The sequence below is a fragment of the Salmo salar genome, chromosome ssa09 (assembly GCF_905237065.1).
Source record: "Salmo salar chromosome ssa09, Ssal_v3.1, whole genome shotgun sequence".
Lineage (NCBI taxonomy): Eukaryota > Metazoa > Chordata > Actinopteri > Salmoniformes > Salmonidae > Salmo > Salmo salar.
The window spans coordinates 42,497,772-42,510,859 of NC_059450.1; the positions used below are offsets into that span (position 1 = coordinate 42,497,772).

Genomic DNA, 13,088 nt, shown 5'->3' on the forward strand with positions numbered 1-13,088 from the left:
ATCTTTAATACGAACATGTTTCAAGCAGACCACAATAGTCCCTGTGCCCAAGAACACTAAGGTAACCTGCCTAAATGACTACCAACCTGTAGCATTCACATCTGAAGCCATGAAGTGCTTTGAAAGGCTGGTCATGGCTCACATCAACACCATTATCCCACAAACCCTAGACCCACTCCAATTTGCATACCGCCCCAACAGATCCACAGATGATGCAATCTCTATTGCTCTCCACACTGCCCTTTCACAACCTAGACAAAAGGAACACCTATGTGAGAATGCTATTCATTGACTACAGCCCAGCGTTCAACACCATAGTGACCTCAAAGCTCATCACTAAGTTAAGGACCCTGGGACTAAACACCTCCCTCTGGATCAACTGGATCCTGTACTTCCTGACTGGACGCCCCCAGGTGGTAAGGGTGGGTAAAAACACATCCTCCACGCTGATCCTCAACACAGGGGCCCCTCGGGGGTGTGTGCTCAGTCCCCTCCTGAACTCCCTGTTCACTCATGACTGCACGGCCAGGCACGACTCCAACACCATCATTAAGTTTGCCGATGACACAATAGTGGTATGCCTGATCACCGACAACGATGAGACAGCCTATAGGGAGGAGGTCAGAGATCTGACTGCGTGGTGCAAGAACAACAACCTCTCCTTTAACGTGATCAAGACAAAGGAGATGATTGTGGACTACAGGAAAAGGAGGACCGAATCCGCCCCCATTCTCATCGACGGGGCTGTAGTGGAGCAAGTAAAGAGCTTCAAGTTCCTTGGCATCCACATCACCAACAAACTAACATGGTCCAAGCACACCAAGACAGTTGTGAATAGGGCACGACAAAACCTATTCCCATTCAGGAGACTGAAAAGATTTGGCATGGGTCCTCAGATCCTCAAAAGGTTTTACAGATGCACCATCAAGAGCATCCTGACAGGTTGCATCACTGCCTGGTATGGCAACTGCTTGGCCTCCAACCGCAATGCACTACAGAGGGTAGTGTGTATGGCCCAATACATCACCGGTGCCAAGCTTCCTGCCATCCGGGACCTCCAGAGGAAAGCCCTGTCAGAGGAAGACCCTAAAAATTGTCAAAGACTCCAGCCACCCTAGTCATAGACTGTTCTCTCTGCTACCGCATGGCAAGCGGTACCGGAGCGTCAAGTCTAGGTCCGAGAAGCATCTAAACAGCTTCCACCCCCAAGCCATAAGACTCCTGAACATCTAATCAAATGACTACCTAGACTATTTGCACTGCCCCCCCCAACCCCCTTCTACACTGTTATTATCTATGCATAGTCACTTTAATAACTCTACTGACATTTTTTTATTTTACCTTTACTTAACTTGGCAAGTCAGTTAAGAACAAATTCTTATTTTCAATGATGGCCTAGGAACAGTGGGTTAACTGCCTTGATCAGGGGCAGAACAACAGATTTTTACCTTGTCAGTTTGGGGATTTAATCTTGCAACCTTTTGGTTACAAGTCCAACACTCTAACCACTAGGCTGCCTGCCGCCCCAAATGTATATATTACCTCAATTACCTCGACACCGGTGGCCCCGCACATTTACTCTGTTCTGGTACCCCCCTGTATATAGACTGGCTATTGTTATTTTACTGCTGCTCTTTAATTATTTGTTATTCTTATCTCTTACTTTTTAGGTTCTTTCTTAAATCTGCATTGCTGGTTAAGGTCTTGTAAGTAAGCCTTTCACCTTAAGGTCTACATCTGTTGCATTCGGCTCATGTGAGAAATAACATCTGATTTGATTTGACGGATATCCAAAAATGAATACATGCCATACAAAACTTAGCATATCATACGACATGGAGTGTCTCAGATTTACCTTCAAAATAATATGAAATACTCTGATTCCAGGTTGGCTATAAAGGCCTGGGGAAAGTTGTGTAATTTAAATAAAACCAGAGCAGAGGAGGCAAACTTTAGGCTACTTTCGTGAATTTGCGAGGCATCCAAAACAGATTACAAAGACGTATTTTTCTGCCTGCCCCGTCCTGTCTCCCTTGCGCTGGATCGACCGGGGCGTATTTATTACGCTGATTCTGTTGCAAGACATTTCTAATAACGGAAACAAACAACAAAATGGGGAAGGATAGAACTGTCCAATAGAAACAATTCAACTGTTTGGACTAATGAGAGGGACAGACAGAGAGAGAAACAGACAGAGAGGGACACAGAGATAACAGACAGAGACAGACAGAGAGAGAAATAGTCAGAGAGGGACAGGGAGAGACAGACAGAGATAGAGAGAGAGACAGACAGAGAGAGAAACAGAAAGAGAGAAAAACAGACAGAGAGAGAGAGACAGACTGAGAGAGAGAGACAGACAGAGAGAGAAACAGACAGAGAGAGAGAGGCAGACTGAGAGAGAGAAACAGACAGAGAGAGAGAGACAGACCAAGAGAGAGAGACAGACAGAGAGAGAAACAGGCAGAGAGAGAGAGACAGACAGAGAGAGAGAGACAGACAGAGAGAGAGACAGACCGAGAGAGAGAGACAGAGAGAGAAACAGACAGAGGGAATACCGGGATGCCTGGTAATTTCTTGCAATTTTCTCAGGATGTGAATTTGGTCGATTCTCTGGAAAGTATTAAAACCTAGGTTGCCCCTAGGTTGCTTGAGATTAGAGAAAATTGAGTTAGGTTAGGGTTTACAGTTAGGGCTTCAGGCTGGGATTTTACTGTCATTCTTATCCTTGGGTGGGCCACCTAAGCATTACATTTTTTTATCGTGTAAAAACAATTAAAAATAATAATAAACATTTTCAGGAGGAAAAAAACGCTTTCAGTGTAAACTTTAAACAATCAGATATAAGAAATATTTTAATGATAATAGACTTAGATATCTTTTTATAACATAATATTTGAGAACTAACATTCACCAAAATAAAAACTAGACAGTCAGAGAGAATAAAACCATTTAGCAGTAGTGGTTTTGTTGTTATATTTGAGTAGAAGAACACAGCATTAGCCAAGGCAAAATGCATAGAATTGCAGGAAATTAGCTTTAAAACATAAAAAAAACATCAATAATCTCCACTTCTGAATATGTAGAATCACAGGAAATTTGCTTTAAATATGCAAACATTTTTCTAATCTCCATGGCAAAATGCAAATAATTGCAGGAAATTAGCTTTCAAATTACAAGTAAATCTCTCAGCTCCTTGGAGAATTCTGTTGAATTGCAGGAAATTGGCTTAAAAATTCGCAAATGTCTATACACCGCCAAGATGGGGACCTTTTGTCCAAAATAATATAGACAAGCTGATCGTGTGGAGTACACACTGTGCCACGCCCCCAGCCACATGCCCACAACCAACCTTTTGATTCAGAAAAAAAACCTGTTCGGGTTCAAGAACATAGTGTTACGGTTTGAGTAAGTTTAGGGTCTAAAGTGTGACTCACCGTGGCCACCCCTAAGTGAGGCTGGCCAGTGGTAGATGGAGACAGATGCAGAGGAGTGATGCCGCGTCCCGTGGAGGTGATGCTCGGGGTACGTATAGGACGTAGCCTGCCCTGGAGGTCCGGCGGCAGCCACGTTGTTATCCTGCCTCCCCCTGGGAGAAGAACTCCATACAGACCCAGTGATACATCCTAGAGTCAAAGACCACATCCAGGGGCTCAGGCGCAGGCGGAGGGGGCTGGAGAGTTGGTACGCCCCCCCTTCCTTGGAGCCCCACGACATTGCACCACCGGCGGGACGAAGCATGATCCAAGCCCGAAGAACTGACAACAGACGTACGGTACGGGGTGGGGGGAACTCCACAGAGACGAGGCTCATGATAGAGACAACCCCATACTAGGATCACTCAGAACCAAACCCTCGTCCAACTGGGTCAGCTCCTGTAGCCGGATTCAGGTCCGCTTCAGTTTCAGCTAACCCCACAGGTCCAGCTCTATCGCCCGAAGTAAAGAAGTAGAGGATCTCTATATCGCTACGACACTCCTTAAGATCTCTGACCGATTTTAAGAACAGCACACTTAGGCTCTAACTATAGTTCTCACGTTCTGATTCGTCCCTCAGAGAAAATAAACATTGGGTCTTCTCTTTCGCATGCTCCTCTCACCCAACCGTTATGCTCTTTGCCACCTTGCCCTGAAGGTACAGCAAAAGGAGTGTTTTTTCCCTCTTTCTCACGCTCCCCTTTTCTCTGAAGGAAAGAAAATCGGAGGACCCCCCCCTTCTCTCTCTCTCTGGTGCTTCCTGCGTAGTTGTGTTCGCTCCTGCTGCTCTTCTGGCTGCGAGCGTATCTCCTGCGCTCATTCACTGGCTCCCTCACTCTCTGATGTAGTGCACTCTCTCTCCAGCAGCTATCAGTCACACATGGTAGATCACCTCTCTCTCTCTCTCTCTCTCTCTCTCTCTCTCTGTCTCTCTCTGTCTCTCTCTGTCTCTCTCTCTCTCTCTCTCTCTCTCTCTCTCTCTCTCTCTCTCTCTCTCTCTCTCTCTCCCTCTCTCTCCCTCTCTCTCACACATGCAGAGAGAGTTTGAGTGCAGATGAAGACAAACAGTATAAGCACCTGGTTTATCACCACTCATCTAGCTTCATCCCTGTAGAGGAAATAACCACATGAACAAAGACCAGTGTTCTCTCTGTGGGTCTGTAGTGTACTGGTCCACTGTAGAGCTCCAATAGGGCTGCAGTATAGACACCATGAGCAGGAAATACATCTCCTTTCTCTTCTCTTCTGTGTGTCTCAGTGTCTCATCCGCCTCTCTAAGGGAGGTGTGTGTGTGTGTGTGTGTGTGTGTGTGTGTGTGTGTGTGTGTGTGTGTGTGTGTGTGTGTGTGTGTGTGTGTGTGTGTGTGTGTGTGTGTGTGTGTGTGCGTGCGTGCGTGCGCGTGCGTGTGTGTGGGAATCCTGGTGATTCCACTCACCCCCTCTGTCTCAGGCTCAGCGCCTGAACACAGCCCCCTACTCAGAGAGAAATGAGACAGGACCCTAATTGGATCCTACACTGACCACAGTAGGCAGCAACACTGAGAGAGTGATCCTACACTGACTACAGTAGGCAGCAACACTGAGAGAGTGATCCTACACTGACTACAGTAGGCAGCAACACTGAGAGAGTGATCCTACACTGACTACAGTAGGCAGCAACACTGAGAGAGTGATCCTACACTGACTACAGTAGGCAGCAACACTGAGAGAGTGATCCTACACTGACTACAGTAGGCAGCAACACTGAGAGAGTGATCCTACACTGACTACAGTAGGCAGTAACACTGAGAGAGTGATCCTACACTGACTACAGTAGGCAGTAACACTGAGAGAGTGATCCTACACTGACTACAGTAGGCAGTAACACTGAGAGAGTGATCCTACACTGACTACAGTAGGCAGTAACACTGAGAGTGATCCTACACTGACTACAGTAGGCAGTAACACTGAGAGAGTGATCCTACACTGACTACAGTAGGCAGCAACACTGAGAGAGTGATCCTACACTGACTACAGTAGGCAGCAACACTGAGAGAGTGATCCTACACTGACTACAGTAGGCAGCAACACTGAGAGAGTCAGTGAGTTAAAGGAGGTGTGCAGGCAGACAGGGAGAGAGAAGGGGCAGGGTAAACTAGGCTCAGGTGAAACTAAGCAGTGGGAACAGGATTGGAGGGTTCAGGGGATAAGGGGACGGAGAGGGAGAAAATACAAATGGACTATTAACATAATGCAAATCCTCAGGGAGCAAAGGAGGGGGTGGTGGGTGGAGACTGCTGCACAAAAAATATGTCGAGTAATAATAGGAAAGATAAAATGAGAGAGAGAGAGAGAGACAGAGAGAGAGAGAGAGAGGGGAGAGAGAGAGAGAGAGAGAGAGGGGAGAGAGAGAGAGAGAGAGAGAGAGAGAGAGAGAGAGAGAGAGAGAGAGAGAGAGAGAGAGAGAGGGGGGAGAGAGAGAGAGAGAGAGAGAGAGAGAGAGAACGGAGAGAGAAAGCACGCAGGGCATTCTACGCCATTAAAAAGCAAATTCAAATTGAAATACCTATTAAAATTTGGCTAAAACTAATTGAATATGTCATTGAACCAATTGCACTTTATGGCAGCGAGGTGTGGGGTCCACTTGCAAAACAAGATTTCATCAAATGGGACAAACACCCCATTGAAACCCTACATGCAGAGTTCTGTAAGATTCTCCTACGTGTCGAGAGGAAAACTACAAACAATGCATGCAGGGCAGAATTAGGCCAATATCCACTAATAATAAAATCCCCAAAAAGAGCAATTAAGTTTTGGAAACATCTAAAATACAGTGACCCCCTCTCATATCATTACCAAGCCCTGCAATGCCAAGAGCTGAGCAAAGAAAAGAGTCCCCTCATCCAGCTGGTCCTGGGGCTGAGTTCACATACCTGTTCTACTAACACACTGAAGCCTCAGGACCAGAACATCCAATCAATCAGAATAAACCAAATTACAACACAGTCAAAACAAAACTACATTGCTTATTGGGAAACACAAGCACAAACACAAAGCAAAATGCAGTGCTATCTGGCCCTAAATCGACAGTACACCATGGCTAAATATTTGACCATGGTTACTGATCAAAACCTTAGAAAAACCTTGACAAAGTACAGGCTCAGTGAGCACAGCCTTGCCATTGAGAAAGGTAGACACAGGAAAACCTGGCTCCCTGTAGAGGAAAGGCTGTGCAACCACTGCACAACAGCAGAACCTGAGACGGAGCTGCATTTCCTGACAAAATGTCAAAAATATAAAACAATTAGAGAGTGTCATTTCCCCAAATTTAAAACCCTTATTCAAGGTTTCAAAGACCTCTGATGAGGATAGGCTACCCGTCCTGTTGGGGGAGGACGCAGAGAGCTGTGTGTTGGCAGCGCACTACATTGCTGCCTGCCATAAGTTGAGGGACAGTGTCTGACAGACCAATAAACCTGCACATGTCCTCTACTGTATGCTTATTGTTATTATTGAATGTATCGTTATTTTGACCCTTGGTTATTGTTGTTACTGTTGTCCCGTTGACAATTTTGATTCTCATTTTTATTTATTTTTTATATTGTAAATATCCCAAATAAGCTTTGGCAATATGTATATTGTTACGTCATGCCAATAAAGCGAATTGAATTGAATTGAGAGAGAGAGAGAGAGAGAGAGAGAGAGAGAGAGAGAGAGACAGAGAGAGAGAGAGAGAGAGAGAGAGAGAGAGAGAGAGACAGAGAGAGAGAGAGGGAGAGAGGGAGAGAGGGAGAGAGAGAGAGAGAGAGAGAGGGAGGGAGGGGAGAGAGAGAGAGGGAGGGAGGGGAGAGAGAGAGGGAGAGAGGGAGAGAGAGAGAGACAGAGAGACAGAGAGACAGAGAGAGGGGAGAGAGAGGAGAGAGAGAAAAAGACAGACAGACAGACAGACAGACAGACAGACAGACAGACAGACAGACAGACAGACAGACAGACAGACAGACAGACAGACAGACAGACAGACAGACAGACAGACAGACAGACAGACAGACAGACAGACAGACAGACAGAGGGGAGAGAGAGGAGAGAGAGAAAAAGACAGACAGACAGACAGACAGACAGACAGACAGACAGACAGACAGACATAGAGAGAGAGAGAGCGAGACAGACAGAGAGAGCGAGACAGAGAGACAGAGAGAGAGAGAGAGAGAGAGAGAGAGAGAGAGAGAGAGAGGGAGGGAGGGAGGGAGGGAGAGAGAGAGAGAGGGAGGGAGGGAGGGAGGGAGGGAGGGGAGAGAGAGAGGGAGAGGGAGAGCGAGAGAGAGAGAGACAGAGAGACAGAGAGACAGAGAGAGGGGAGAGAGAGAAAAAGACAGACAGACAGACAGACAGACAGACAGACAGACAGACAGACAGACAGACAGACAGACAGACAGACAGACAGACAGACAGACAGACAGACAGACAGACAGACAGACAGACAGACAGACAGACAGACAGACAGACAGACAGAGAGAGAGACAGAGAGACAGAGAGACAGAGACAGACAGAGAGACAGAGAGAGCGAGACAGACATAGAGAGCGAGACAGAGAGACGGAGAGAGAGAGCGAGACAGAGAGACAGAGAGAGAGAGAGAGAGAGAGAGAGAGAGAGGAGAAAGTATACTGGAAAACTGGAAAAGTCAGAGGAAAGGAAAGATAGGGAGAGAACCAGATCTAAAAGCTGTTTGGACATGTGCTGCCTGCTCAGCAATTTACAGAATCAAAATCAAAACTGAAAAGGGGATATTCTAATGGAAAATCTTTTGATCCTCCTTGCATTTCCGGGTTCTGTTTCCCTCCGATCGTATTAAACAACTCATACTGTGTGTCACCAGCAGCTCCCACCACGCTTCCCAAAATAGGACATTAGGGAACACCAACGAGCTTAAGGTGCAAGAAAAGTACTGATGTTTCCACTCGAATATAGAACAAGGACAATCAATGCTATTTCTAACCATCCATTTGTGACTTTACCAAAATAACTATGTGTTTTTAATGCAAGTTCATACCCACCATTATCTAATTCTCTTCATTTTTACATTAAAAAAAACGATTGAACCGAGACCTGACACACATATTGTAGTATGTGAATAATGCAAACATTTCTCACATTTCAAAATGAGACAAAATGTCCGGACCTCTGTTAAAAATGTATAACTATCTCAGACAGAACCAGAATACCGAGATGAGACAATTGTGTGTGTGTGTGTGTGTGTGTGTGTGTGTGTGTGTGTGTGTGTGTGTGTGTGTGTGTGTGTGTGTGTGTGTGTGTGTGTGTGCGTGCGTGTGCGTGTGCGCGTGCGTGTAAGGCAGTTTCTCTGAACACCCACAAGGTCGGAGTTCGGGCCCACTCACAAAGTATTGACCACCGATTATGACATGTCTATGCGGCTGCCTATTGATTCGATGATAGGCTTTCTGTGGTGCCAGAGCAAGTAGCCTACAGCTTTGGTTCAGCTAATGGATAAATGTTCATTGGGAGGCCTATTTGGTAGTAATTTTCTCATGCTAAGCCTAACATTTCACAAAGCTATACAAATGCTGCCATTTAGACTGCTGGCTGGCAGGAATAACGTATTTACCAGTGGTGTAAATTACTTAAGTAAAAACACTTTAAAGTACTATTTAAGTAGTTTTGGGGAGTATCTGTACTTTTCTTTACTATTTATATTTTTGACTACTTTTACTTTTACTTCACTACATTCCTAAAGAAAATAATGTACTTTTAATTCCATACATTTTCCCTGACCCCAAAAAAGTACAGGAAAATGGTCTAATTCACGCACGTATCAAGAGGTCATCCCTGGTCATCTACTGCCTCTGATCCCACAGACTCATTAAACACAAATTCATCTTTTGTAAATTGAGTGTTAGTGTGGCCCCTGGCTATCCATACATTTTAAAAACCAGAAAATTGTGCCGCCTGCTTTGCTTAATAGAAGGAATTTGAAATGATTTAAACCTTTACTTTTGATACTTAAGTATAAAGTCTAAAATACTTTTAGATTTTTAATCAAGTAGTATTTTACTGGGTGACTTTTACTTTTAACTTGAGTAACTTTTTATTAAGGAATCTTTACTTTTACTCAAGTATGACAATTTGGTACTTTTTCCACCACTGGTAATTACTTGTTCAGTAATTAAAGTTGGCAATTCAAACATTAAAGATTGTAAAATAGATGCCACAGCATACTAATCAGCTACCAGTCAAATTGTTTTTTTACATAAAACTCTCCTGCAATTATAAAAATTACACATCAAATAGCCGAGATTGAGGGAAAAAGTAGGTGGCTTGAGGATAAATTTAGCCACTATTTATTGTTGAACTCAGCAGGTTTTGTCTGGTTAATAGTCTACACAAAGGGACGGCAATATTCAAGGTAAATTAAACTAAATCTAATGAAATGAAATCTAACTGGAGAGACTTCCCTGGTCTCCTGAAGTCTTTTTTTTGTTCAAGCCCTCAAAAACTGTTAAAGATAATCATTTGTTTGCATCATGCAATTTATTGGCTGTCCAGTATCCAGATGACCTGTCCCCAAAGTTTCCTGTACAGTTAATGTATTTCCATAACGTGTTGAGGCCGGCAATTAAAGAGAATGAGAGGCTCAATAAAACTTGCCGCAGAACTGCTGTATGTCAAGCACCACTCCCTTCTACCCAGTTTCCCTGATGTTGCTACAGTTTTTGACCATCCATAACTGTCACTTCTCTGGGAGAGATGGTTTCCTGAACTAAAACTCATAAAGAACTACCTAGGAAGCATTAGGATCTCAGTCTTAAATGCACTTTGGAACACCTGAGTCAGCTGTACTCAATGCACTGGCTCCTTCATAGCCTTGACCACGACATTTGTTCAATGATATCTCTTATACTTTCAATCAGTTACATTTTTCAGTCACATTTCTGAAGCACAATAAATAATAAACATGTACATATGGGAAAATAAAACGTTTTCTGAATAACCTTTTGGAGGGTTAGTGTCAAAAGTATTTCATAAATAAAACAAATAGACATCGATGACTGGCGCATGGGCCCATCGAGTGGTTGTCCGGCACGCCAGTGTGTGTGTGTGTGTGTGTGTGTGTGTGTGTGTATGTATGTGTGTATGTGTGTGTGTGTGTGTGTGTGTGTGTGTGTGTGTGTGTGTGTGTGTGTGTGTGTGTGTGTGTGTGTGTGTGTGTGTGTGTGTGTGTGTGTGTGTGTGTGCGTGTGTGTGTGTGCATTAGCGTGCATGTGCCTGTCTATCCATGAGACAATGTGGAGGGCTAGCTGCCTGCAAATCCACATATAATGGACATTCAAATTCCGAGGAGGGACTCCTAGCCTTTGGCTCTGGGTTTGATTATCTTTGTCTTTGCTTTATATCCCAAACAGAGCAGTCCACTACGGGGAACAGCAGGAGTCTACAGACAGTTACTATAGACAGTTCCTATAGGCAGTTACTAAAGACAGTTACTATAGACAGTTCCTATAGACAGTTCCTATAGACAGTTACTATAGACAGTTACTATAGACAGTTCCTATAGACAGTTACTATAGACAGTTCCTATAGGCAGTTACTATAGACAGTTCCTATAGACAGTTCCTATAGACAGTTACTATAGACAGTTCCTATAGGCAGTTACTAAAGACAGTTACTATAGACAGTTCCTATAGACAGTTCCTATAGACAGTTACTATAGACAGTTACTATAGACAGTTCCTATAGACAGTTACTATAGACAGTTCCTATAGGCAGTTACTATAGACAGTTACTATAGACAGTTCCTATAGGCAGTTACTAAAGACAGTTACTATAGACAGTTCCTATAGACAGTTCCTATAGACAGTTACTATAGACAGTTACTATAGACAGTTCCTATAGACAGTTACTATAGACAGTTCCTATAGGCAGTTCCTATAGACAGTTACTATAGACAGTTCCTATAGACAGTTACTATAGACAGTTCCTATAGACAGTTCCAATAGACAGTTACTATAGACAGTTACTATAGACAGTTCCTATAGGCAGTTACTATAGACAGTTCCTATAGACAGTTACTATAGACAGTTACTATAGACAGTTACTATAGACAGTTCCTATAGGCAGTTACTATAGACAGTTCCTATAGACAGTTCCTATAGACAGTTACTATAGACTGTTACTATAGACAGTTACTATAGACAGTTACTATAGACAGTTACTACAGACTGTTACTAAAGACAGTTACTATAGACAGTTCCTATAGACAGTTACTATAGACAGTTCCTATAGACAGTTACTATAGACAGTTCCTATAGACAGTTCCAATAGACAGTTACTATAGACAGTTCCTATAGACAGTTCCTATAGGCAGTTACTATAGACAGTTACTATAGACAGTTCCTATAGACAGTTACTATAGACAGTTCCTATAGACAGTTACTATAGACAGTTCCTATAGACAGTTCCTATAGACAGTTCCTATAGACAGTTACTATAGACAGCTACTATAGCCAGTTACTATATACAGTTCCTATAGGCAGTTCCTATAGACAGTTCCTATAGACAGTTACTATAGACAGTTCCTATAGACAGTTCCTATAGACAGTTCCTATAGACAGTTACTATAGACAGTTACTATATGCAGTTCCTATAGGCAGTTCCTATAGGCAGTTCCTATAGACAGTTCCTATAGACAGTTACTATAGACAGTTCCTATAGACAGTTACTATAGACAGTTACTATAGACAGTTACTATAGACAGTTCCTATAGACAGTTACTATAGACAGTTACTATAGACAGTTACTATAGAAAGCCAACTGGCTCCATATTGCTCAGATGAAAAGCAGGTTTCCAGTACGTGTTGCTTCCTGCTTATGGAGTCACCTTTATACCTTTATACTAACCCTACGTGGTGAACATTATTCATGCTGGTCCTCAGAAAATGGGGTAAAAAAACATGAGAAGAAAAATGTTGTGCTTAATAAAAGGCGTAGAAAACTATAGTTTAAGAATCTTGAAAACCACCGTCGGCACTGTAAAGGTGCTCGTTCATCACCACTGCTATTTTCAGTTCCACTAGATTCAGACACAACTCTTTGTGTCGAATACATTTGGTCCTAGGCAGTACTAAGGGACAGATTGTCTCTGTGGCTTTACACAGAGAGGAGGAAAATGTTTTGGTTCGCAAGTTATAATGAGTCGAAATACATGATTTATATATCACAGTGATTAACATGTGAGGGACTGAGAAATCATATTTTCATTAGAATAGTAGCACTAAAAGCTACTAATGGACTATCTAAATAAATTGTTTGCATCCAACAGCATCTCATCCATCAACCGTTGTCTTGAGATGGGGACGTCTACACTGCACTATGCAACACATTTGTTCCTATCTCTCTCGCACACAACACATGTAGAAATAGACATATTCACACACACACACACACACACACACACACACACACACACACACACACACACACACACACACACACACACACACACACACACACACACACACACACACACACACACGCACATGCACATGTACGCCGCACAAACACACGCACACCACACGCACAACACATGTAGAAATAGACACACACCACATGTAGAAATCTCACACA

At 43.4% G+C, this 13,088-nt stretch overlaps 1 protein-coding gene across 5 annotated transcripts in view; it reads right to left on the reverse strand.

Moving 5' to 3' along the window:
- LOC106611370 (neurexin-3a) overlaps positions 1-13,088 on the reverse strand; it is an 825,193-nt gene that overhangs the window by 333,592 nt on the left and 478,513 nt on the right. Inside the window, exon 1 of one of the 5 annotated variants that reach the window (XM_045723685.1) lies at positions 3,435-4,322. The exons of the other annotated variants lie outside the window; for them this stretch is intronic. Coding sequence (XP_045579641.1) covers positions 3,435-3,810 — 376 coding nt within the window. The 5' untranslated portion in view covers positions 3,811-4,322. Of the gene's footprint in view, positions 1-3,434; positions 4,323-13,088 lie in introns of those variants that run through there. 5 annotated transcript variants of the gene reach the window in all.